This window comes from Octopus sinensis, unplaced genomic scaffold (genome assembly GCF_006345805.1).
Source record: "Octopus sinensis unplaced genomic scaffold, ASM634580v1 Contig12074_ERROPOS162614+, whole genome shotgun sequence".
NCBI classification, from domain to species: Eukaryota; Metazoa; Mollusca; class Cephalopoda; order Octopoda; family Octopodidae; genus Octopus; species Octopus sinensis.
The window spans coordinates 1,353-29,065 of NW_021832532.1; the positions used below are offsets into that span (position 1 = coordinate 1,353).

The 27,713-nt window shown below is 35.8% G+C and overlaps 1 protein-coding gene across 1 annotated transcript; it reads left to right on the forward strand.

Annotated features, from left to right (window-relative positions):
• Positions 1–26,261, forward strand: LOC115229194 (the record flags this gene model as incomplete). The annotated part of the gene is made up of 7 exons (XM_029799590.2): positions 1–69; positions 2,402–2,468; positions 7,790–7,914; positions 12,410–12,450; positions 17,384–17,441; positions 18,528–18,593; positions 25,954–26,261. Coding segments are annotated over 7 exons (670 nt in total), but the record flags the coding sequence as incomplete, so codon positions are not given.
• Positions 26,262–27,713: the final 1,452 nt, after the last annotated feature.

The following is a 27,713-nucleotide window of genomic DNA, read 5'->3' on the forward strand; positions in this document are numbered from 1 at the left end:
GACAAGTCTGATTTTATATGCAGTTAATAATGCAACTAAACAGGTAGTTCCTGCTAAAGATCTTCTAAAGTGAGTCACAGTTTTAGTATTCTATTTATGTCTTAAAATTAATAAACATATTATTCAAAATATAGCGATAGAACTTTTGTATCAGGCATAACTTTGTATTCTTAGTTTACACACAAGTCTCTGTTCAAACTAAAGCCTACTTTCCAACCATTGTTCTATATATCTGAGAAAATGTCCAGCATACAAATAGGTAAAATATTGAACATTTGCTCTTTTAGATTTTTAAGTTTGTATGTAATATCAAGTTATATTTGTTTCCTTTTAGCTGTAGCTATGGGTTGTATAACCCGTTAAATGCTAGGAGCCCTACTGAAGACTGTCTCATCTTGTATATGTAAAATGTGCCATGATAGAACTCATCACTCTCCAAGCTATAATTATAATGGTTTGAACCCTGCTTTTGATGTTAACAGATGTAATCTGTCTCTTTGCTTTATACCTATTCACAGGTAGATGGAATGAAATGGCCAGAGTTTGGCTATGTAGACTGTGAAATGGTGATGAAGCAATTCCTACATTCTGTCAATATAGCTATCTATAATTTCTAATGTACATCCTCACAAAAACGCCATTTGACTCCATTGACATGAAGTTATTCACCATCACACAACTGCTCTGGCCCACAAACATGCTGTCTCCGCCCTGTCTTTTCTCCCACTACTACATTGGCTGCTGTTTCTTGAAGATTGCTGGTCTTATGCAACTTATACTCTGGCGCTTCCAGTGCATTTGCCTCTTATCCTTTCATCTCCCATATTGTTTTCACCATCCCCATCCATCTGCCTGCATTGCACTAATCCCTATATTTAGTTCTATCAGAACGCCACTCCTCTTAAATTGCATCCTTGTACATGTTTTTTCCTCCAAATTTCCTGAAAAAGAATATTAATCAGACCGATCTTAGTAGTCCTGAATGTCTTGCAAAGGTCTTGGGCATTGCCCATGCTTCTGGATTAAACTAATAAAAGAAAATATAAACTCTTTGCAAAAAACAAAAACAAAAAACCCCTTTTGGGACTAATTAGTGACAAATTTGAAATTTATTGCCTTTTTTATTCCCTTACAAAATAAGACTAGGCAAATGGATGAAATATAAGCTTTTCAGTTTAATTTTTGTAGTTTATCAACGACTAGTGGTGTTTCTCTGGGTTATAATCACTAAATGCTTGTTAGTTTGAAACTCTGTTTTAAGGTTAGAACAATTCATTACTGAATCAAAGAACTGGTGATTGAAAACTCTTTTTCATTAAGTTAGTTACACCCAGCTCCCCTTGAAGAAACTTGTGACATGAAATTTACTGACTTAATGTTTGAGAGATAGGCCATACTTCAATCTAAGCTAGTATTATATACTATAATGTGATTGTAGAGAATCAAGTATCATAATGTGAGCTTACTGTATTCTAAGATTTTGCTGGTAGTTGTAACTTTGCATGTTTTACAAAACAAATTAGAAGGCCAAAGATAAAAAGATAACTGAGTAATTATATGTTATATTCATCTTAGGTATTTAAAGAACTTAGGGTGGCTGATATTCTGAGTGTAAATGCTTTGATTCAACTGACTCTTAGCAAATCCACAATGAAGAGACTTTCGTGAAATCTCATGTTATTTTGCAAAAGAAGTATGTTATAGGTGTTTGAAAATTAGATTTACACAAAATCTGAGTGGTAAAGTACTTGACTATTTACTCTTAGAGTGCAGATTAAAACACAAAGTATTTCATTAGACTTTTAAACTAAATATATTATATATTTTAGCATTGTGTACTGTAAAGGCAACCAAATATTATTTTTATTTGCTTCCAAAAATCAAAAATATGTAAAGGTGATCTTAGAATTATTGAAAATGTTGACATTAAATAAAATGCTTTTATTTCATTTTTGCAAGATTCATAATGCAAAATTGTATATTGAAACAGATGTTGTTTGTATTTTTTGGTGGGGGTCATTTTGCTAATAAGAGCTACACACACTGGTTCTATTTCACCAAGGACTTTCTATTCCTGTATGCAGTCTCAGAGAAAGGAACAAATTTGATGAGATGGAAAACAGTGATGAAAAGATTTTGACAAACGAAAAACCAATTAGCTTATTGGTTAATTGAATCTCTAGTTGAGTAAAGAAATAGAATAGAACCAATGCATGTGTTTCTTAAAGGCAAACTGTTCCTTCTAAGACTATAAAAGAAAACTTATATATTTTATATTTGTATGAAGTTCCACTATGTACCTCATGAATAACTAGATAATGAATTTTACTTTGCTTTATGTAGAAAATATGTAGAAAACCAAGAAACTACTAAATTCATGTTTGATTATTTTCATTAATAGAATCCTTGATAAGAACAGAGTTTTAAATGCAGAGAGGTTTGAAAATTTTGCAGTAGAGAGAGTTAAGGTAGGAAACTGATTTCAGATTTTGAATGGTAAATGTTTTGTATTCCTCTTGTAAAGATTGGAGAGATTTTCACCAGGATACAGGGGTCATATAGATTAGTAAGAAGCTTTATTTGGAACACAGGAAATAAGATCTATTCTTTAAAAGATAATTATCTTCAGCAATGTTAATGCTTGATTTTGGCTTGGTTATTTAGAAACTGGTATAATCACATATACTAGTGTAAAGATCACTTGACATGCTTCATAAGCTTCTTCACCAGTACATGTAGATTTACATAGTTTCATTTAACAATATCTGGTTTTCTGTTAGATAGTTCTATGTGATATCTTGTTTAATGATAATTTAATCTTTTATTTTAATATATCGAAATGATGAATTGTCAGAAAAAGTTCAAATCTTGTTGAGATCAACTCTGCCTTTTATCCTTCCAAGGCAGATAAAATAAATTTCAAGCCAGGTGATGGGGTTGATATACAAATTGGCAGTTTTCCTCCTGCCAAATTTCAGGTCTTGTGCTGAAAGTAAAAAACAATCATCAACATTTTCACCATCGCTAACACTAACACCACCACCACCACTACCTTCTAGATTTACACCTTCACACCTTCTAGATTCTATTACTCTGTCAGTCTGAATATTAAAATCCTACTTTCTAACACTGCTAGGTTTATGTTCATAACCATGCATTTGTATGGTCAAATCCTAGCTTTCTATATAACTCCCTGTGGATTATTCTTCCTAGGCTGTCATGTCTTTTCTTGTATTCTTTCTGTGCAGGCAAGCTACATTTGTTTACTATATGAGTAACACTTTCCTCTTTTGATTTACATACCCTACATTGGGAATCTACCAGGTTTTTATCTATCTTGGCTTTTATCTTGTTCTACTGCTAACAAACTTTCTGTCTCCATTTTCAGCCTTACTTTCTGCAACCACAATCATGTCTTACTATTTCTATTTTCTGCCACACTCTGTGGAAACCTACCATTCAAAGCCTTCTTTTGCCTGTCAGATTATGTTGCTTCTTTTTTCTTGTTTTTAACCTCATTTAGCTTTTTGGTTTCCCTAACTCCTGCTGTTACTCTAGTAGCTCTTGATAAAATTTTCTCACTCTTTCCTACATAGGAGGCTATATCTACTTTAGCTAACTCTACACAGTCTTCTATTGATATTAAACCCTTACCACCTTCCTTTCTAGGTAAATATAGTCTTGCTACTCCTGCTCTTGGATGAAGTCCTTCATTCATATTGAATTTATTCCTAGTTGTTCTGTTTAGATTTGCTAATTCAGAGTTTGCTAATTCAGCTACTGGAATATCTAAGATCTGAGCCATTTAGTTTTGAATACATTGTTGTGTTTGCATTTGTACTTTTTCTTTGTTAGAGTTTCACAAGCACTAAAGTGTGAGGTACGTCTTCGACCTCCTTCTCACACACTTTGCATAGGATCATTGCACTTGTGTGGAATGTATCCCTTTTCACTTAGTTGGTATTCAATGCCTATTCCTGGGCTTTCAGTCTTCTTTTGAAGGTCACTTTCACTGAGCTATTTCCATGATGATTCCTGGTCTTTTAAGTTGTTAGTTTCATGGTGGAACTGACCATGTAATTCCATGTGGAATAGTGTTTCTTCTCTGTTGTTGGCTATTCATGATCAGAATCCATTAACACTCTCAACTCCATTGTTAGTAAATCCTTCTGCAGCATACTGTAGCAGGTCTTGTTTGCTGTTTACCAAATACTCTGCCACATTTCTTCTTTCACTGTCGATGCACTCCCATATGCCAATTAGGCCCTATCCACCTTTACATCTCTCCATGTATAGCCTGTGGTACATATGCCTTAGGGTGGAAGGTACCATGAAAGGTCATAGTCTTTTAGGTAGTGCGATTGAGCTGGTCAATCTTCGCTCGTTTCCATTTTAGAAAGGATGCAGTATAGTGGACTGCTATATTGATAACCATTGAACTTTGACTTCAAAAGAAGTTTGAGGCACTTCAGATATGTAGTAGTGACCTTGTCTTTCATTTCTCTGTGCAAGATATTGTCCAGCTCTAAGGTACCCATCAATATCCAGGTTTCCCATTTGCCCTCCATTTGGCAGTTCTATGCCCCTACAATCTACTCTTTCCCAATATTACAAAGTGAGCACCACACACTTTGAGATCCCAATTCCATTCCTATATCCTTACAGTACATCTGTACTATCTGAACTAGCCTCTCCATTTCAGGCTCAGTTTTTGAAAACAGTTTAAATTATCCATGAAGAGAAGATGGTTGAGATGAGGTCAATTCTTCCTTAGCACATCGTGCATGTTCACTTTGCTTAGAACTACAGAAAGGAGGATCAAGGCTGTAATAAATAGCAAAGGTGAACAAGAATCTCCCTGGAAGATCACTTTTTGGATTGTTACCTTGGCAAAGTGCTGGTTGCTACAGAAAAGACATGTTTTCCAACTAGGCATGCTGTTCTTGATCAGTGCATGCAGGTTCTCAGCTATTCCACACATGTCAAGTGTTTCCAGAATCCATGAATGCAGCAACATGTAAGTTTTTTAAAAGTCTATCCAGGCTGTGCCCAAGTTTTTTTCGGTACAATTTGCAATTCATCATTATGACCTTTTCTACCACAAGCTGGTCTTTGATGCTCTTGGATCCTTTTCAGCATCCCCTTTGTTCTACTGGAAGTAGATTGTTTTCCACAAGGAACGTATATATTTTCCCTTCAAGGATGCCTGTTAACATTTTTCATAAAAGGTTAAGACAAGCAATGGGTCAGTAATCGTCAATCTCATTTCCCTTTGACTGATTCTTCATCAACAATGTAGTTTTCCTCTCTACAATCTATTCTGGAACTACACTACTCTGCAGGCGATTGTCTAAACCATTTTGTGTGTTGACCTAAATCACTTGATCCAGTAGCCTTGGATTCCATCCGACTCTGCTGCTCTCCAGTTGGTAATTTTGATACCTATGTAATTACATTTTCCATTGTTATGCATACATGATCTTGCGTTGGAACTTCAAGATGATGGAATTCAGATGTCATGGAATTAATCTACTCAGCACTGTGGTTGTGGGAAACTTCTTGCCTCCAGGTGTTATTCCAAAATTGGCAGGTTATCTCTATTTCAGGAGATATTTTATCTCCCGTGTCTTCACCTAAACCCTTTAGAAACTTCCCATTGGTTATGTGTGAATAACCTGTTTTGATGGAATTATGATATACTATCAGTGTAGCATTGCACCTTCAATGTTTTTGCCAGAATACATTGTTTTAGGGTTTCAATAACAGTTTTGAACCCTTTCTTTTCAACATGGTATTGTTTCAAGATATTTCCTCACACCTTCTTTAGTATGTTTCAATTGCCTTTGGACCATTCTTCTATGTGACTCAGATCTCTTTGCAAGGATTTAATATCATCTTTGATTTTCTGCTTCTACCATGGCTCCTCGTGTCTGCCTGATTTCCCCTCTTTTTTTCCAACCAGTTCATCTACTAAAAGTGGATCTAATCAAGTCCCTTGTTACTGATAAAGCTCTCACTGAACTATACTTCAGGATCTCATTAACCTTTTGTGTTACACATTTCACACTGTCATGGTCGAGTTCATAGTGACAATTGCCCTGCTGCCTTCCTTTAATTGGGCAGGCAAGGCAGTTTTCCTTTACAAGCTTGTAACTTTGCAGTTCAGCAAAAGAGACCAATAGAATAAGTACAAGGCTTAGCAAAAAGAATAAGTACTGGAGTCAACTCATTCAACTAAAATTTTTCAAGGTGGTACCCCAGCATGGCTGCAGTTTAATGACTGAAACAAGTAAAGGATAAATGATAAAAGATTGAGGGACCCTAGACATCCATGAAGATGAACTGACTGTTCTATTCCAGAGGACTTTCTGGTTGGGGACTACTACGGATAATTTTTGATCTGGTAGTGCTACCACTTTGAGATAAACTCTACAGGAATGGATGTGCTGTCGGAAGGACTTGTCCAAGGTGCACAGAGAGTAACAAAACCATTCTGCATGCACTCATTCAGTGTCTGGGTATTACTGACTTGTAGAGTTATGTCCAACAGCTGCTGTTACATGTGGGATGGATCTGTCTGTTGTCCAAGTACATAGTGATGCTTGCCCTACTGCCCACCTTCAATTTGGCAGTCAAGGTTGTTTTCATTTGCCTTGTGTCTGTGGTGAAAGAGGTTGTCTGGTAAATGAGGTTGAAAGGAATAAAGACAGAGACATTCTTCTTTGGTAAAACCCTGATCAACTTTTTCAAGTTTCACTTGAAAAGGAAAATGAGAGTGGAGAGGGAGGTGCTGTCCTCAAGAAAATTTATCAAAAGTTGTGAAAATGGCAAGAGTGGATGGTACTGCTCAAAGTGTAGACTTGTGAGTCAGAGGAAAAGAATTGGAAATAGCATTTGTCCTTGGTATTCAGGGTGATCTTGGATGGTGAGATTTCATTATTATCCCGAGAGGCCCTTGTAATTTTCTTTATTATTCTTTCTTCTTAGTGCTGTATACTATGTATATGTCCCTTGTTTTAATGAATACCATGTATACTTTTCCTTTAACTTTTTTTTAACATTCCGTTATATGTAAACCTCTGATGCCTGTCTCTCTACTCCCCCCCTCATCCTTCGCCCTTGTTGTTTTTGTTGTTGTTGTTGTTGTTGTTGTTGTTCTTCTTCTTCTTCTTCTTCTTCTCATTATTATTATTATTATTATTATTATTATTATTATTATTATTATTAAGGCACCAAGCTGGCAGAAAAGTTAGCTTGCCAGGTGAAATACTTAGCGATATTTCATCTGCCATTATGTTCTGAGTTCAAATTCCACCAAGGTCGACTTTGCCGTTAATCCTCACAATGCCCAGTCTGGGAATCGAAACCGCATTCTCACAACTGTGAGTTCGCTGTCCTAACCACTGGGCCATTGCGCATCTACTGGTTGTTGTTGTTGCTGTTCTTGCTGCTGTTATTATTATTGTTAGGGCAGTTGATTGTCAAAATCATTACAGTGTCAGAGACCAAATCCTTGTGGTATTTGCATTGGTTCTTTACATTCTGAAGTCAAATCTTGTCCAGGGTACCTTTGCTGTTTGTTCATCCCTCCAGAGGCAATGTAATAAAGTACCAATGAAGTACAAGGATCAGTTTAATTAACTAACCCCCTCCCAACAAATTGCTGGATCTCTGCCTCAATTAGAAATTATTATTTAATTATTGATGTCGTTCTTATGTGATTTTTGTTTATGTTTATGTTTACTGTTCTGTAAAAATCCTTATTGATCGATATTTCTTGCTCTTCTAGGAATCTGAACCATTTGTAACTGTTGACAGCAAGGAAAAGGATTTCATAATTTTTATTACGGTCATTGTGGTGTTGGTTTTCATATTGACCGTTACGATGATTCTATTTTATGCAAGTAATCGCAGGTTGGTAGTTCTCAGACTGATGAACTCATTTTTTTAAATGCATTGACAAAATTTGAAACAGAGAGTATTATCATCCATGAGACATTCATATTTTAAAAGAATGTTTAAGCCTTTTGTTAACTTATTTCTGTTGAAATACAACGACCTTTGTTTTAATTAAGTTTGAAAATAACAAAAAATTCAGTAAAATAACTTTGTTATCATTAAAGTGATGTTTAACATGAAAGATTTCGTTTAGATTACTTTAAACAGGAAGTTTATATTATAGAACCAGGGGCAGTCTTAGGTGGATTTGTTATTAAAATGGTTAAGAAGATTACAAAATATTGAAATCTCAGGCATCACCCCAAAATAGATTCTATGAAAGATAGGTAAGTGTGACAAAATTGGCATTGATAAACATGATGAAGTTATAGATGCAACAGTGATGATGTTTAGGTAGGATACATGTTGTCAACTGATTTGGACCACTCAATGGAGGTGTTTTTTTTATAAAATAAGCAAAGCAAAACAATTTTCTGTTGCTATGTTGTTATTTCAATAGTTTACAACTTACATTAATTTTTTCCTTCTTTTTGTTACCTTTTTTATTAACACATTTTAAAGAGTTTATAGCTGATAAAAGAGAATCATTACTAGCAACAGTACCCACAGATATTCTGTGGTTGTTTTGAAAACCATAAGATAGTTGGATGTTTATTAATAAATAGTAGTCTCAGATTCAAGAAAAACATTTCTGCCATTTCAAGGTGAACAACATGCACAGATGATCTGCTTGCAGCTGCATATTGTGTTTTTCTATCTATTGGATAACAATGTGCAGATCTGATTGGATATTTGCTTGGTCTCCTCTCCTGTCGATGACCTTCAGAAACTTAGAGTCATCTGCACAAATTCAAATGCTGTCATGTTTGATGATGAAAATAAAGTCATTGATATAAATAAAGAAGAGAAATGGGCCCAATTCAGTACCTTGTGGGACTAATGACTCTTGGTAAGCTCGATGTCACATAGCTAGCACCCATGTCGGTGGCATGCAAAAGTACGCATTACACTCTCAGAGTGATTGGTATTAGGAAGAGCATTCAGCCGTATAAGCCATGCCAAATCGGACAGGAGTTTCGTACAGCCCCTCAACTTACCAGTCCTGGTTAAACAGTCCAACCCTTGCTACAGACTTTAAATGATGATGAGGATATATATATATATATATATAATATATATATATATACTATATTATATATTATTTTATGTACATAGCTAAGTAGTATATCCTTGGTTGTGGTATATAACCGGTCAGAAAGTTACCATTGGCTTCACATCTACTATTGTGATACAGGCAACTCATCTGATCTACTGGCTGGAAGTGCTTAGCTTCTTTACCAATGGAATATACAGTTTTGGTCAGTTTGGTGGTGGAAAAAACTAAAATGAGAAAACCTTTTCCGAAAGAAAGAAGAGTTATCTCCCTTTGAACGATTTATGCTGTAGCAGAAATGGGTCAGTTTGTGTATTCTTTTTCTGTTCTCTAATCTGCAAATGGAGACCACATTTCCAAAGCAAATTTTCTGACATAAGGGCATCAGCTAAAAGCATCACTATCTGAATTCATGAAAATTTCTAGATCATGCGAAATTTTAGTAATTTTCCTCTCTGCCAAGGAAAGTTTGCAGTATCTGCTTCCATTGAGGTATGGCCCTGATTGTTCAAGCAGCTTCCAGTTAATTTTGTATGGCATTCTCTCTTTCTTTAATCGCCGTATGTTGCTGGGTAATACTGTAACATTGCACCTCTCTGGGGTCCTAAAAGAGGACATGTGGTTATTTAACCTTGATCTTAAAGGAACTCTCTATTGCTCCAACATATTTTTGTGCATGTGTCCTTTTGTTACTGTTACTGTAGGTCACCTCTGCTTATAACTTATGGATATATATATATACTACAGCAACCAATACTTACACTTATATTGGCTGCTCTGTAAACTTTAAGGAGCGCTTACACAACCACTATTCATCTTTTAAATTAAGATATAGGGCTGGCAGGACGTCTCTAACCGTGAAGATCTGGGAGCTCAAAAATGATGTTGTTAAATTTGATTTAAGTTGGGACATAATTAAGGTCACTAAACCATACTTAAACGATAGATATGGATGCAGACTTTGCTGCATGGAGCTGTTCGAAATGTTAAGGAGATCTAATAGTGAAAATCGATTAAATAATAAACTAGACCTTCACCTTTCCTGTATACATAAGGTTACCTGCATGTTCAAATACTTTAAGGACATTACACAACCTTGATAACAGCTCCAAGCCTAAGTCCCATCCTATTTTATTCCATCTCTTGTGAACCCTTTAGCCCTTTGATCTACCCTTTAGTTACAAGTCCTCCTAGTCTCAGTTTCCCCCATCCTTTTACCTATACCTTCCAATCACTCTTACTATACTTGATTAGTATGCTATATCAAAAGAACATACCTTCCTCTCTGTTTCATACCTGTTTTTTGCAATAGTGATCACAATGATACTTAACCTTTAGTAACAGCCTACACACAAAAGATTCTTCCTTTCCATTTATACCACTTATATACTCCTTACATTAACATACAGTTCTGTGCAGTACTTATATTGATATTATATTGATATATTAAATATTGTCTTGACTTGTTTCACCTGATTCACTCTAAGATGATTATACCATCTAAATTTTGATATCAATACCAACCCTTTAACATTCCATCGTTAATCATTAGACCTCTCCCTATGGCTGGCTTTCCTTGGTATCTGATCTAATATTTCCCTCTAACCCCATACTAGGTGTAGTTCATTATATAACCCTGTCCGGCTTTAAATTTTAAGTTTTAAATTTATTTATTGTAAATTTCAAACTCCTTACATTGCATTCTACCTTACTACAACATCAATTCCATAAAGCTTGATGGCCGTACTCGCTCCATCCATTGTCCACTGTATACCCCTAAGTTTTCTGTTTCTTTTACTATTAGATAGAGATTCCTATATCACGATTCTACTCTGAATTGAGTTGTATATTGTTATTGTATTTCCTTATGTTTTCATTTATATTGTTATTTTTACCCTTGTTATCTATTTTTCTTTTTTAATTTTCTTTCACCCTACAGTTGATTCATTTATTTCTTTTTTTTCCTTAATAATTTATGACCTCTCCAAATCACCACCATTCTTACACGACAATTATCTTAAAAAACCCACTTAAATCTATCTTTGTTCTAGTCTAACAGACTCCTTCTCTCTCGGGGCACTGACCTTAGATATCATTACACTTTCTTGAGAACTACATTTTAATGGCTAACATTGTTAGTCATTTCCCTTTTCAAAGTTTGGCCTTGACAGATATATCTCTGCTGTTTTCCTGTGGTATCCCTTCGTTCTGTAAAAATTATGTTCTCATCTGATGAGTATGGTCTTTTATAATGATGTAATGTTCTCATTCTTCATTAAGAGTTACGTAAAAAACAGCTGTAATGAGCTGACACATTGTGCATTTTTTATTCATCTGATTATAAAACACCAAGGGAATTTACAATTTCTTGGCACCCTAGAGTATACCAACAACATACTACTCTAAGTAACATGTAGTGTAGACAAGTTCCTTAGGCACTAGATACTCATAGGTTTGGCTTTCTCTGAGTACGAAACTGAAATATCCTACTCGATGTCTTGACTCCAACCAACCATTGGCTGGAACCACAGATAGTACTCAATCCTACCTGGTGCATACCTTTCAAGTACCTGATTCTATTGGAATCCTCATCTTAATTCTTATATATATATATATATATATATATATAAATTATACAATTTTAAGTAGAGATTATTATCTTTAACAATATCCAGAAACAGGCTAGAAATAAAGTACTCTAACTGAGCTAATTTCCAATTTATGATTTCAATGGAGGCAATACCAGCAGAAAACTAGAGGAACTTGACCTATCATCCAATTGGTTTCTACTCATTTATTTGAATAAACTCCTGTATCTTTTGAAATAAAGAGTCATATAGATGTATAGAAATGACTTCAACATGGCTATTGTTGAGCATGCATTTATGTTTATCTTTGGTATGCAGATTGAGTAATACTGTACATTTTTTATGGTATTTATTCCAATGTACTTCTATTTGCTCTGCTAAAATCTTGACTGTTGCACCAATGTATGCTGTGGTTGAGTTCTTAGACTTGCCTGCTATACATTAAATGGTAAACTAGTTTACCATTTAAAATATATACATTATAAGACATTAAATCTAAAGGATTGCCATCCAGACAAATACAAAGATTATAGTATGTCACCTACCTTATGTTCGTATGCACATCTACATTTATTGTTGGAAAATACAAGCATCTCCACTAAAATATTCCTTCCTCTCTCTCTCTCTCTCTCTCTCTCTCTCTCTCTCTCTCTCTCTCTCAAGGAAATATTTGTTTGTCTGTTCACTGCTTATTTCCATTTCTTTTCAGATATACCAGGAAATTAAGAGCAGCTAAAACCACTGTATATGGTAAGTTGTTTTAATGTCTCAGTCTTTGGTTTGGAATGGATGCAATGTCAACCTTTTGGCTGCAAAGTTGACCTTTGAGATGTCCTGTGTCTGTGGATATGATTTTTAGCTTACATTGGCTTAGAAACTTTTTTTTATGTATTATGTTCTAGGAAAGCAGGCCAGTATCCATAATTTTTAACTTCTCTCCCAAACAAATGAGATCAATGTAGAGTTGTATATAACTATCATGTGGGGCTATTCTAATCTCATTAGCAAAGCAAGCCTAAATGTACTTGTTGACAGGGCCAGCCTTAAGCCAACTGGACCAATTGCTCCCAATCAGGCCCCCATGCTGAAGGGGGCCCTGCGCTCAAGAAGACCACATTCAGAAATGCACTAAGGATGGCTAGTTTATAGACACTTCAAAGTGAGTAGTTGTGAGAGTCATGATAGAGCGTTAGATGCAGTGGTGTTTTCCCTGATCCTAAATCGTCTTGTCCTTTTTGTTGAACCTTTGCTCCGAAAGAACCAAAATGGATTCAGACATGGGCGCTCAACGCTGAGCCAGATACTATGCCTACGCAGACTTATTGAAGAATCAAAAGCATTTAATCGCGATCTTGCAATGGTATTTGTAGACTTTTCTAAAGCGTTTGATTCTGTAGATAGGTACAAGATGTTTGAAATCCTTAAGCTCTATGGAATACCAGACAAAATCATTTCTGCCATCAAGGTCCTCTACACAGATACGTCTTCAACCATGTTAACCCCTGACGGAGAAACATCATCTTTCTCAATCAAAGCTGGAATACTGCAGGGAGAAACACTCGCCCCATTTCTTTTCATCATTGTTGTTGATTATGTGCTACGTATGTCAGTTGAAACCATCTCTGGCAAGGGCTTTAAAATAAAACCAAGAAGAAGTTCCAGACACCCAGCTGAGTACTTGACAGACACTGACTTTGCTGACAACATCGCTCTTATCAGTGATTCTCTCTCCAATGCCCAGTCTCTTTTACAATCTCTTGAACAAGCCTCAAATTGTGTAGGTCTTTACCTCAATGAGGCCAAGACTGAATACATAAACAAGTGCCTGTCCAACAGTGATTGCATTATCCATACTCTCAACAATGCGCCCTTAAATATGGTTTCTGATTACAAATATCTTGGGTCATACATATCATCATCTGGAAAAGACTTTCTAACTAGAAAGGGTATGGCCTGGTCAGCCTGTAATGACATGCATAAGATCTGGTCATCAAATCTAAGTAGAGACTTCAAACTTGAAATCTTCAAAGCCACAGTCGAACGAATTCTACTATATGGCTCAGAAACATGGACGTTATCAAAGAAGCTTGAGAGGTGGTTGGATGGAACCTACATCGCCTCCTTATGAGAGCTCAAAATCTCTCGTGGAGGCGCCATCCAACCAAAATGCAAATATATGGGAAACTACCACCTGTGTCATCTCTTGTGAAAGGTAAGAGAGTCCAGTTTGCTGGACATTGTTGTAGAGCTGAAAAAGAGGTAATTTCTACTCTTCTCCTCTGGAAGCCATCTACTTGCAATACCAGAGGGCGCACACTCTCCTACCCTGATGTAATCTCCAGGGATACAGGCATCCAGCAACAGGACCTCCGTAATGCCATGATGGACCATGAAGTCTGGCGTAGCATGGTAAATTCCATTGTCTCGACCACGGTCGAACAATGATGATAATGATGATGTTTTCCCTGATATATGAAAGTGCTGAAAAAAACATACAGCTTCATAAAAACTACAGATACTCCAGAGATCGATTTTCTCAAATGTCTCAGAAGCCCTTGAAAGATTGTAGATAATTTCTGCTTTCTAGGGGATCTAATTAGTTGTAGAGGAGGATGTATGGAGAGTGTGATAGCTAGAATAAGAATAAGATAGAGAAAATTCAGAGAGCTTTTACCCTGATGGCAACCAAAGGTTTCTCTCTCTGAGTGAAAGAAAGATTCTATGATGCATGTATATGGACAGCAATTCTACATGGTAGTGAGACATGGGCCCAGAATGCAGAGGACATGTGAAGGCTCAAGAGGAATGAGGCTAGTTTGCTCCACTGAATGTGTAATATAAGTGTACATGTGTTACAAAGTGTTAGTATATTGAGAGAGAAGTTAGGCATAGGAGGAATTAGATGCAGCCAAGAGAGAAGACTGTGCTGGTTTGAGTATATGATATGGATGGATGTTAGTAACTCCATAAAGAAGTGCCACTCACTCAAAGTGGATGGAACTCGTGGAAGAGGGAGACCCAGGAGGACACGATAACCTCAGAACACTGCAACTTTCATATGAGATGACAAAGGACTGAAATACCTGGTACATTGCTGTACTCAAGAAGACCTGTCCTTCACAGCAAAAGTGTTAAGGCTACATCCCCTGCTGGAGATGATTGGCCTGCAAGAATCCTGTGCTGGTGCTGCATAAAAAGCACTTGTGCTGGTACCATGTAAAAACGCTCAGCCAATGTCACGTTAAAAGTATTCCACATACAATGTAAAGTTGTTTGTGTTAGAAAGGGAATCAAGCTGTAGAAACCAAGCCAAATCAGGCTGAAACCCAGTGCAGCTCTCTGGCTTGCCAGCTCTGGTCAAACCGTCCAACCCATACCAGCATGGAAAATGGATACTTTGCATCTTTTAATCAAGATTCAATTTTTTTCTCACCTTAAACCTTAAAATATTCATCTTGCTCTTCTACATCACATTTAATAAATATATTCCTATTTTGGTTATAAATAGATTATAGATCCAGTTTATGCAACTGGGGCAGTATCTAATTAAAATAGCCATTTATGTATGACAAAGGACCAAGACCTTTGGCAATATGCTGTGCCTGAGGAGGAAAATCCTTCAAACCAAGTGAAATCGTAGTCATGGCATGTAAAAGCACTCATTATACTCTCAGAGTAGTTGGTATTAGGAAGTGCATTCATGCCAAATCAGACTGGAATCTGGTGCAGCCCCTCAGCTTACCAGCCTTGGAGCCTTGGTCAAACTGTCCAACCCATGACAGCATGGACAATAGACTTTAAATGATGATGCCGATGATGATGATGACACATACATATATATATACAGGATGCATAAGATATTTGAAGACAAATTTATGTTTATAAAAAAACATGATAACAGATAATACTTTTATTTATCAAAAAATGCTATGATGATAAAAATAAACCTTCTTTTGTATAATGTTATTCAATAAAGCCACTTTCAGCTTCCACAACTGCTTCTATATGAGATCTAAATCATCTACATGCTTGAATCAAGTGGTTCTGATTCATTTTGGACATTACTCTGACTATGGCAGCTTTCAAAGAATCTTTGGTGTTATGGGTGTGTTCATTGATCTCTTTCTCAACAACGCCCCACATGTAATAGTCCAATGGATTAAGATCTGGGGAATTAAGAGGCTAAATGTTAGGGGCTATGTGATCATGAAAATTTTCAGCCATCCATTCCTGTGTTACTAGAGCCATGTGTGATTGTGCAGAGTCTTACCGAAACACATAAGGTCTTCCATTGCATAAACTATCTATCCAGGGCTTAATTATTTCCAAGATGAGCTGGCAGAAATGTTAGCTCACCAGGCGAAATGCTTAGCGGTATTACGTCTGTCTTTACGTTCTGAGTTCAAATTCCACTGAGATCAACTTTGCCTTTCATCCTTTCGGTGCCAATGAATTAAGAACCAGTTGCATACTGGGATCGATCTAATCAACTGACTCCTTCTCCAAAATTTCAGGCCTTGTGTCTAGAGTAGAAAAGAATGATTTTCATTATTTCCAGTACCTCAATATAGGCAGCAGAGTTAACTCTAAGGCCTGGTGGAAAGAAGTAACAAGGCATCACATGTCCTTCATTGCTGACAACTCCTAAAACCATAACAGTTGCACAGGGAATTTTGTTTGCATAACACTTGGAACTTCAGAAGGGTCTGCACATTACTATCTGTCATTTCTTCTGTTAACTTTTTGATCTTGGTTGAAGTTTTTCTTGTTTGAGAAAAACCAAATCAAATGTTCTTCTACTGGATATTTCAGTTTGTTTAAGAGCCTTTTAAATCTGATGTAGTGATTTTCTTTGGCTTTTTATAACAAATTGACCTTTCCTCATAACCTAAGACTTATAGCTGATGTCTTCATGGACAACATTTCTGACTGTTCCTTCTGACACATGGAGATCTTTTGCATTTGACCTCATGAACTTTCTGGGTATGTTGAACTTGCTGGATATCTAAGTGTTCTGATAATTTCAGAGCATCTACAATGCCTTTTATGCTTTGATACTAGTGATACATTCCATCTTCAGTCTCTAGCTCCTTAAAAACTTTATAGGTGAAATATCTGAAAACTTTTAAAACTTGAGATATTTCTAAATCACTATGTTCAGCCTTTATAACCACAATAACAGCATGCTTCTTCATTTCTTGAGTAAGCTGAGAGTCTGCCATTATTATTTTCTGGAACAAATATTATATGGAGTTATCAAAAAATGCAGCAATGACCCATAAAAGGTATGTTCTCAAATACCTTATGCACCCTGTATATACACAGACAGACTGACTGACTGATTGATTTGTTCACAGTTAGTATATACTTTACTTTTATTGGTGATCATTTTTGTTTCTTTATTTCTCATAAGTTCAGGATTAAAGGAACCAATATAGATTTGGACATTTGTTTTTATTATATATATATGCATTGAATTGAATTCAACTAGTTTCAGAGCTGTGGCCATGCTGTGACTATTAAAATGTGCTTCCCTTCACATCCATTTTTGCATTTCTTTTAATAATTTAATTTTGCACGTTCTATTTTGTATGTGTATTCTAAACTGTGTTTGTCTTTGCATGAAAGAAATTCATCTGTCAAAGAAAACTATGGTCATTATTTAATTTTTATACCATTGCAGCATCAGATGAAATAGCTGAAGATGTATATCCTGGAACCAATTTGTTTTCAGAGGGACAGTATGTTTTTCTTTCTCTCTTTCTCATTTTTTCTCCTTTTCTATCCTTTCTAATTCCTATTGTTTTTTTATAAACATTTGATTATTTAATTACATGTAGGTTATAATTGGTTTCATAACTATGACAGCAATCAATCTTTACATTTCATCAGTCCAGAATTGATAAAATAAAGTACCAGTCATGTACCGGTATTGTTTTAAGTCACTTGCCCTATCCCTGAATTTTCTTGCCTTGAGCCAAATTAGAAACTTGTTATTAAGGATCAGTAGAATTGTTGAAGTATCAAACAAAATGCTTTGTGGTATATCTTCCATGTCTATAATCTGAGTTCTCTCCACTACATATTTGTAGCTTTGTGTTAAAGACAGCAATCACTGTAGTTGTATTGAACTCTGAGTAACATCAGTTTCTTTGGACTGTAGCAAGGAAATAAAGTACACTTTGCAAGGCATTTGTGCAGCATAAACAGATGTATTATTCCATAATGTTTTAGATTTATGCCTTGTGAATGACGGATCTTCCTTCCTTGTCCAGCTGCCTGCAATTTTGCAGTGCATTCCAAGCTTGTGTGTAGTATATTCCGATACTCTAATAATATACTTTACCAAAACAAACTTTCTGTTTGTAGGTCTGCTCAAAATCTGTTGTAGCAATTAGATGTTCCTTTTAGAAAGCATAACTTTGTAACAGGTTCCAACGCTCTTTCACTGTTGAGTACTTATCAATAGAAAAGCATCCAACTGTAAATTATCTATTCATGCATCAGTGTCTGCATTTAGAAGTCCTGATTTCATAATAATTCATTCCACAATAGAAGGATCCAAAGAATATCCAAAGCAGATAGAATATTTACTTGCAATTTGTTGTTTATTAAGGTGTGTGTTTATAGGTTTACATTGTTTATGCCATCAATAATGTAAAAATATATGGTTACACTGCCAGTGACATAAGAGGAAGAAGAATTTTCTCAGAAATTCTTTTATATATCTTTTGTGAAGTAAAACTGAAAAAACATATTAGTTTATCAATAACCCATGGACTTTTTCTTCCAAAAATGTATTTGTGTCTTCTATAAATATTTTTCAGGATTAATCCATTATACAACAATTTGGATGAAAAGGACATGGGTGGTCCCTTACCAGAGAAAGGGAGGTATGTTTTACAAAACAGATTTTAAAATGAAAAGTTTGTTTCAAAATGTTTGCTATTATTTATCATGAGATAAAGGGTAAAAACAAATGGAAGCTGAATGTTTTATTGGAACTAAATTAATATCTCAGTGTTCTGAGTTCAAATATCACTAAGGTAAAGTTAATTTCCTTCTTTCTAGAGCCAATAAAACAAGTAATAGCATACTAGATTATATCAATCAGCAACGAGTACAGAAGTAGCTGTGTGATTGCTTTGCTACCATGTGCTTTTAGGGCTGATCCTGCTGGATGATACTTTTGGCAAGTGTCTTCTACTACTGTCACAGGTTGACCAATGCCTTGTGAGTGATATCAGATTGGTGGAAACTGTAGGGAAGCCTATCTTATACTGATTGATATATATGTGTGCGTATGTGTATATATATATATATATATATATATATATAAAAAAAGCATATATTCATCTGTATATATATATATATATATTATATATATATATATATATATTATATATATATATATGTATGTATACATGTGCATAAGTTATCTAAAAGTCCATAAGTCAGAGAAAAGATGCACTTGTATATCTGTCAACTGAGTGGTTATATTATCCAAAGTGTACAGTATTATATAACCATCATGGCTGATCTTACCAATTGGTTTCACACCAGGGGTATAGTAGAGAGGTAACAATCCAATCATATAACCCTGTGCTCACCAGAGGTAGCCGATATGTAATGAAATATGGCAACTGTTCTCTATTGTTGGAGGTGAAAAGACATCCAGTTTGCAATTGTTGTTAAAATTTGATGAAACGAACAAAGTAGGGGATTTAGTCAAGAGTTATGTCCCTTGATACCGAGACATTGCCACTGGATTGATTATGCTGTAAGTCAGAAAGAGTTATCATGAAGTGTTTGTGGAAATTGTGTGTGTCTTTCAGATTTATTTTCTTGTGAAAATGGGATATGTGTAGTGGTACTGTTTGTATAACTTTTGCAAGGAGTGTAGGCATTCATTACTATGTTTGCTAGAGTGTTTTCCTTCTGTATTAATTAAGATTGTGGGGGCTTTATGCATGTATGCACGTGTGTAAGGGTACAATATGTGTGTGGGCCTTTATATTGGAGGTGATGGAAAACAGTCTATTTGGAAGGCGTCTGTCTTGTTGGGTCTGGAGATCCTTCTGCTAGAACTTGGTAAAGAGTGACAGCAGAAGAATCTCCAGCTTATCTTCAAGCAAAGAGACTTTTGATGCTGCCACCCTGCACTACAATGAGGCACTGGTTGTGAGCAGTTTCAAGGATAGAATTAATTACACACCAGAACCTAACCCCTCCAAGTGAAAGTGGCACCAGAAAGTATTGTGGTTCACACTGCCCTTTTCTATAAATTTTAAAACCCAAGTAGGTAAGATTTTTCTTAGCTTAGTTGATGAATACTTCCCCCATACAAATTAATTCAGCAAAATATTCAATAGGCATACCTTGAAAATTTCCTTTAGCTGTGCACCTAGTGTAAAAAAGATTTTTGTAAGTAGGCCCATGCCTGAGACAGAGGCAGGATACACATGTAGGGGGAGCACAGCATTTCCTCAGAATGGCCACTGTAACATGGAAGAAACTGCTATAGGACCAAGTGGGCAACTAGACATGTGAGAGTATGTAGGAGCAACTGAAGACCACTTCAGAACCTGCTTTAACAACCACAAGTCCTACTTTAACATCCTGGAGAGACACACCACAACAGAACAACCCTGGTCAGGTCTGTTTAATCTTTGAAAGTAAGTACGACAAAGTACAACAAAGTGGAAGATCCTAGAGAAATGTAAACCATACTTCAATAGCAGCAGGATGTGCAGGTTATGCCAAACTGAGAAAAGAGCAATTTTAAAGAGCATCCAGCACACAGGCTTTTACCTCAATAGCAGGAGTGAAGTATTTAAATCCTTGCCCTCATGAAAGAAAGTACATCCTATCATTCCTGCATGCCCCATCATGACTACAACCACCAGTCCTCAGCCTCAGCTCTCCACCAATACTCTGGAGTCCGGCAAAGAGTTTGACCAGAGCATTCACCAATGCACCTACATACTCACTCACCAATACATCCACATACAAACACGCATGCTCCAGTATTGTACACACCTACCAAATAGCCTGTTTTCCACAACCTCCAATATAAACTCACACACACACTTGCATTGTACTCCTACATTCACTGCATACACACATAAAGCCCCCATGATCTTATCCAATACTGAAAGAAACCACATTAGCAAACACAGTAATGAATGCCTACACTCCTTGCAAAAGTTATACAAACAGTACCACTACACATATCCCATTCCTACAAGAAAACAAACCTGAAAGACACACATAATTCCCACAAACACTTCATGATAACTCTTACCAATTTATACAACCTAACCAGCCCCGTGAAAATGTCTTGGTATCAAGGGACATAACTCTTGACTAAATCCCCCTACCTGGTTCGTTTCATCATATTTTCACAACTGCAAAATGGGTGTGTCCTTTTACCTCCAACAATAGAGAGTAGTTGCCATGTTTCATTTCATATTGGCTACCTCTGATGAGCGGAGGTTATATGATTGGATTGTTACTTAACACTATGTTGTACCCCTGGTATGATTAGCCATGATGAATATATAATACTGTATACTTCAGATATATATATACCTTAAAAAGTCAGGGAATATGCAATAAATATATTTACTTAACCACTTCACATCCTTATGGTTATGGCCATTTTGCAGCCTTCTTCTTGTAGTAATAAATTCTGTGTGGAACATACATACATACATAGATATGTACATACATACTTACATACATACATGCATGCATGCATGCATACATACATACATACATACATCATACATACATGCATGCATGCATGTATACATACATACATACATACATACATACATACATACATACATACATACATACATACATACATACATACATATAACATCTAACTTTTTAGATGTAACTCTAAGCATATCAACCTCCCAATACTCCCCTTATGACATACCTAACTAATATCTTAAATACCTAAACATTCATTCCAATCACCACAAATCCCCTTTTGATAACATAATCAAGGGTATCTCGACTCGTATATCTGACCTCTCTTTCACTGGGGAAATTTTCAATAACCACACACCATATTATAATCAAGCACTCACTGCTAGCAGCCTCTCCCAACAAATAAAATCCATCTATAACACCAGGCTCAAACAATATATATCTCATATCACATCACAAAGACACACCAACCATCACAATCACAACTGATCACACATACACTTTGATAGAAGCCCCTGGAAGATCTCACACCTAGACAACCTGGACCCCCACACATACATTTAACACTAGGTCAAAAACTAGAACAGCTAGCAACAACAGGCCTTGCCACCCCCTTCCATCCTCCAAAAACCTAGATAGTACTACTCCTAAAATGTGACGGATGATCTATTCTGTGGTACACATCCACCTTCTCACATAATGTTAAGAACTTTGCTAAATCCTTCTTTAAAATACTAGACTCCAACTTCCCTCATCAACATAAATATTATTCTATCTTTAATAGATCCACCTTGAAACTATCCTATTCTGCCCCACCCAACTACAAATCTATCATAGCAGCCTCTAATAAACAAAAACTTTCTCTCTACTTTCAAAACTCACATAATTATAATTCTAGTTACACGAATGCTCAACACACACACAGCTCCAGCATGGAAACCCAACCCAACCTATCCTACTGACACTACCCAGAACACCACCACAACCTCTAACATTCTTACAAATAGTGCATTTAATAACAATAGTAGTAGTAATAACAATAATAGTAATAATAGCATTAATAATACTAATAGTTTAGACCTTTCAACCCACTTCTCTAACCTCTCCTCTGACAATGTTACCGCCTCCATTCCTGAAAGCAATCTTCAAATTTCATCCACTTGTAACTGCCATCCTGAGGCCATCTGCCCTTTGTAAGCCCATTGTAAAAGATATAATGTAATTTACAAATGCACTGTCCTTAACCTATTACTTAATTCTACAACCATATACATAGAATCAACCATAAATTTTAAACAACTATATGCCGCTCCCCTCCATTCTTTTAGATATGATAAACATAGGAAATCTACAACACTCACCAGTCACATACATCATCTCAAAAATACAAATATACCCATACTTTGTCATGGTCCATATTAGATTCAGGGCTTCCTTACCAAGGTCAACACTTAACCTGCAAGTTATGCCTAAAGGAGGCACTTCACATATTAGAGCACAACTCTTCAACACTACTAGATAAACATAATAAGGCCCTAAACACATGAAACCATTGCTTTTTTCATACATTCAAATTCTACCACAAATCCAAAAGCCTATATAACCACACAGTATATTTCCACAATACCCCATAGGTAATCCTTAACAAACATATAAGTCTCCATTTTAATTTCTAATCCTTATCTAACCCCCATTTCTTACCTGAGGATCACAGTCATTTAGTTATATAAGTATATTTATGTATGCATGCATGTATGTATGTATGTATGTATGTATGTATGTATGTATGTATGTATGTATGTATGTATGTATGGATGTATTTATATGTGTGTATGTATGTATGTAGGTGTGTATGTATATATGTGTATGTCTATATGTATGTGTATGTATGTGTGTATATATATGTGTATGTATGCATCATCATCATCATCATCGTTTATCGTCCATTTCCCATGCTAACATGGGTTGGACAGTTCAACCGGGGTCTGGGAAGCCAGGAGGCTGCACCAGGCTTCAGTCTGATCTGGCAGTGTTTCTACAGCTGGATGCCCTTCCTAACGCCAACCACACCATTATAGGTACATGTGAGTATATATGAATATATTTTATGTAAGTGTGAGTATGTGTAGACCTATATATGTACACATGCCCACCCATGTGTGTGCATGTGTGCATATACACTTACATACAATTATACACGTGTGTGAGTCTGCATGCATGCATTTATATATGCAAGAATTTATATATTCAAAATAGATATGAATGAGTGTGTATATGCATGAATGTGTGTGAAGAGTTTGTATGCGTATATATTTGTTAATGTATGTATATGTCTATATATATGTGTGGATACGTATGTGTGTATATCTTGAAAGATATAAATTCTTTCTTCCTTTTCCTCCTCACCTATCAGAAATGTCTATTTATAGCAACTTGACTTACGAGGGACGTTCAATAAGTAATGCTCCTGATCCACTTGCAGTTGGTTGATCTAGCTGAAATTTTGCATGTGCAATTATTAATATGTCTATAGAATAAGTGGCAAATTACAGCTCTGAACTAATTGTAGTTTCTGATTTACAGGTGTTTGAACAGAGTCAAGTGTGAAATGGAGCCAGTTGAGTGTCGAGCAGTGATCCGGTTTTTGTATTTGAAAGGACGCACACCATGGGAGACTTTCGATGAAATGAAAGTAACTTATGGTGATGATGCCCCATCATATGACCTTGTAAAACGCTGGCATCGTGAATTTAAACATGGTCGGAACTCTGTGGAAACAGCTCCCAGATCTGGTCGCCCCCTTCTGCCATTGATGAGGCATCTGTCCGTCAAGTTGAGGCTGCCATTTTGGAAGATCGACGCATAACTATTCGCCAAATAGCCCATGAGGTCAAGATTAGTACCGCGTCTGTGGAAACTATCATTCATGACCATTTGCATATGCAAAAGGTGTCTGCCAGATGGATTCCCAGGTTGCTCACACCTTTCCAGAAGCAAGAACGCGTCGAGTGTTCGAGGATGAATTTGGAGATGTGCCAAGAAGATGAGTCAAAATTTTTCAAAAGACTGATTACACAGGATGAAACCTGGGTCCATCACTATGATTCAGAGACCAAAGCCCAGTCAATGCAGTGGAAGCACCGTGACTCACCACCTCCAAAGAAGGCAAGGGTGCAGCCCTTCACTGGCAAGGTCATGCTCACAGTTTTCTGGGACCAGGACGGAGTAGTGATGACAGATTTCCTGGCAAAGGGTACCACAATTATAGGAGCCTATTATGCTTCACTTTTGAAGAAATTAAGAGAAGCTATCAAAATCAAGAGGTGGGGCAAGATCAGCAAAGGCATCCTCCTCCTGCAGGACAACGCTCTGGTGTGTCGCCAGATCAGAAGCACAGACGTGCGGCTATGAACTCCTCCCCCACCCCCCCTACTCTCCTGACCTTGCACCCTCTGATTTTCACCTCTTCTCAGCCATGAAGTTTTTGAAAGGAAAGCATTTCCCAGATGATGTAGCCTTGATTTCTGAAGTCACGTCGTGGTTGGAGGACCAAGCTGGGGTATTCTACAAAAACGGTCTCCAGAGCTGCATCAAACGATGGGAGAAATGCGTAACTCTGGGTGGTTCCTATGTAGAAAAAGACTAATAACTGTGCCAAGTTTCGTTGCTCTACTGCTATGGGAACTGGGTCAGGGGCATTACTTATTGAACGCCTCGTATATTCTTCATTATTTATATTCTTCATTCCATCTCAATTTTATTACCAAAACTAATTCCCACTTACACATCACCCTACCCTCTTACTTTCTCTCTACATTTTCTATATCCATCCCTTAATGTAGCTCTATCACACCACTCCTGTTCACATACCTCACACATTTTTACTCTTTACCCTCTCATCTCTTCCTGTTTCTCCCCCTCACTTCTCCCTTCTAACATTTTATCCTGACCACTAGCTAACACACCTCTTTCTTCACTTATTTGTTGTATCTCCCACCCCCTTCTTTTCTTTTACCTCCAGTTCTCTTCCTGTTTTTGATTTGACCTTACAAACTCATTCCCAATTTCTAAGTCACTCCAAAAAAACCCTCGAACGAATAACACAGTTTACAAGACTCTATGCTTGGAATGACCAAATATAAACATTATTGGAACTCACATGGGGTACAGGAAACGTATATATACACCATTCTGCTTAAATGATGGAACTGCAAGTACAATATCCTTACGTATCACACTTCTATTTTCATTCCTTCACTTCCCTCTGTATTTCATATCTTATCTACAATAATTAATACTCAAACATTTTCTTGCACCATCTCTGATAAAGAGATATATAAAATATCCTGGAAACAGCTGTAAGACCTCTTTATAAATGTTTTGAAAACTATTCACAGCCTTGGATTTTTACATCATTCTGTCATATATATATATATATATATATATATATGAGTGTGTGTGTGTTTGAGAAATATGACATCTGTGGTTTTAATTTATTAACGTATTTTCATCTTGTTTCTTGTATTATTATAGTTTGAACTCTGACATTAACAATGATTTTGATGGTATGTATCATAAAAATATCAACGCTGCACCAAAAACTCTTTACAACTTTGATGATGACACAACATATTCAATACAAGCAGACAACTCCAAATCAGATTTGGACAGTGTTATCAAAGAACGTGATGCAGAAATGAACAAGATAAACAATGATTCTACAGTTCTTTATGGTAATTCAGATCATGAATCAGATGTTGAAGCTACTGAAGTATAACAAGCTAAATATTATATTTACTTGTGAATGTAAAAGAAAATTAATAAATCCTATCAATAGTTAATGTTTTTGATTTTGAACATTTCATCCAAATCAAACACATATTGGATAAATATATTCGTGCATTTGTATGTGTATATTTTGTGTGTGAATATCTGTGCATATATATGCATATATATATATATATATATATATATGTGTGTGTGTGTGTGTATGTATATACCCATTCATATATATATATACATATATGTATGTATATAAATATATATATGTATGTATATATATATGTATGAATATATATATATATGTTACATATATATGTGTGTGTGTATATATATATATGTATATATATGTATGTGTGTATACATATATATATATATATATATATATATATATGTGTGTGTGTATATATATATATATACACACACACACATATATATGATTTTTTGTTATAATATCAAATAAAATTGTAATTATAATTATTCAAAAGCTTTTCGTAGTTGTTAAAATATCTTTAAATAGTGTAATATATTGAAGTTATTCAACCTTTAAGTCAACATCTTATCCTGAGAGACAAGCATGACTTTTTTAGCTATGTGTTATTTTAAGTTTATCATGGAATTGTCTACTATACAATGGCCCAAACAGGCTGAACTTCATCTGTATCAGTTCCCTTGTCAAAGCTGACTGAGAAGGAAATGTACTTTGTTCTAAACAGTTACAAGTTATCTTGAGGCTGTTTTGAAGATCTGAACTGAGAATTGCAAGCTAAAAGAGCTCTTAATATTAATTACTTAATATTATTCTTACTTACTATGATGTACTGTAATAACGCCATAATACCAGTTTCTAAATAAAATGACTAAGTCAGCCATTTACAGGTTAATAATCTTGGCAATATATATGGCTGGTGATGGTATATTAATTATCAGTCTTTTGATAGATAGTCTAACACATTATAGACTCAGCAAAGCAGCATTTTTTATATCAGCAGTGTAAAGAACTGATAAGTATTTTGATTGCGTGTTAAGTTTGTAAATAGAATATATAACAAAAATTTTTATATATCCTGAAAATTGTTTCAAAAATAAATTTATTTAAAAAAAAGTAACTATGTATTCTATCATTATTATTGTTTTTATTCATATATCACTGATAAATCAGTATACACAGCTACATAGAGTTTGCAGAAGAGGAAGACACAGAAAGACTTGGAATAAATTAGTAAAGGTTGACTTTAGGATTTTGGTCCTCGTGGATGAGATAACCAAGAGCTGAGATTACTGGCAGAGCACAGTACTCAATAAGACCTGTCCATCATGGTGAGACTGAAGTTCTAGAACACAATGTGTATATACAACTGGGTCCCTTGCCGATGAGTCATTGTCAAGCCTTCCCTATCACCTACTGTCTGCCAGTAGAGAAGGAAAGAGTAAGGAATGCACGGTGTTGACTAGAAAAGAAGAAAGGATAAAGATGGCATCGTCTTTCTTGCTGCTGAAATCTTCTCTTTTGT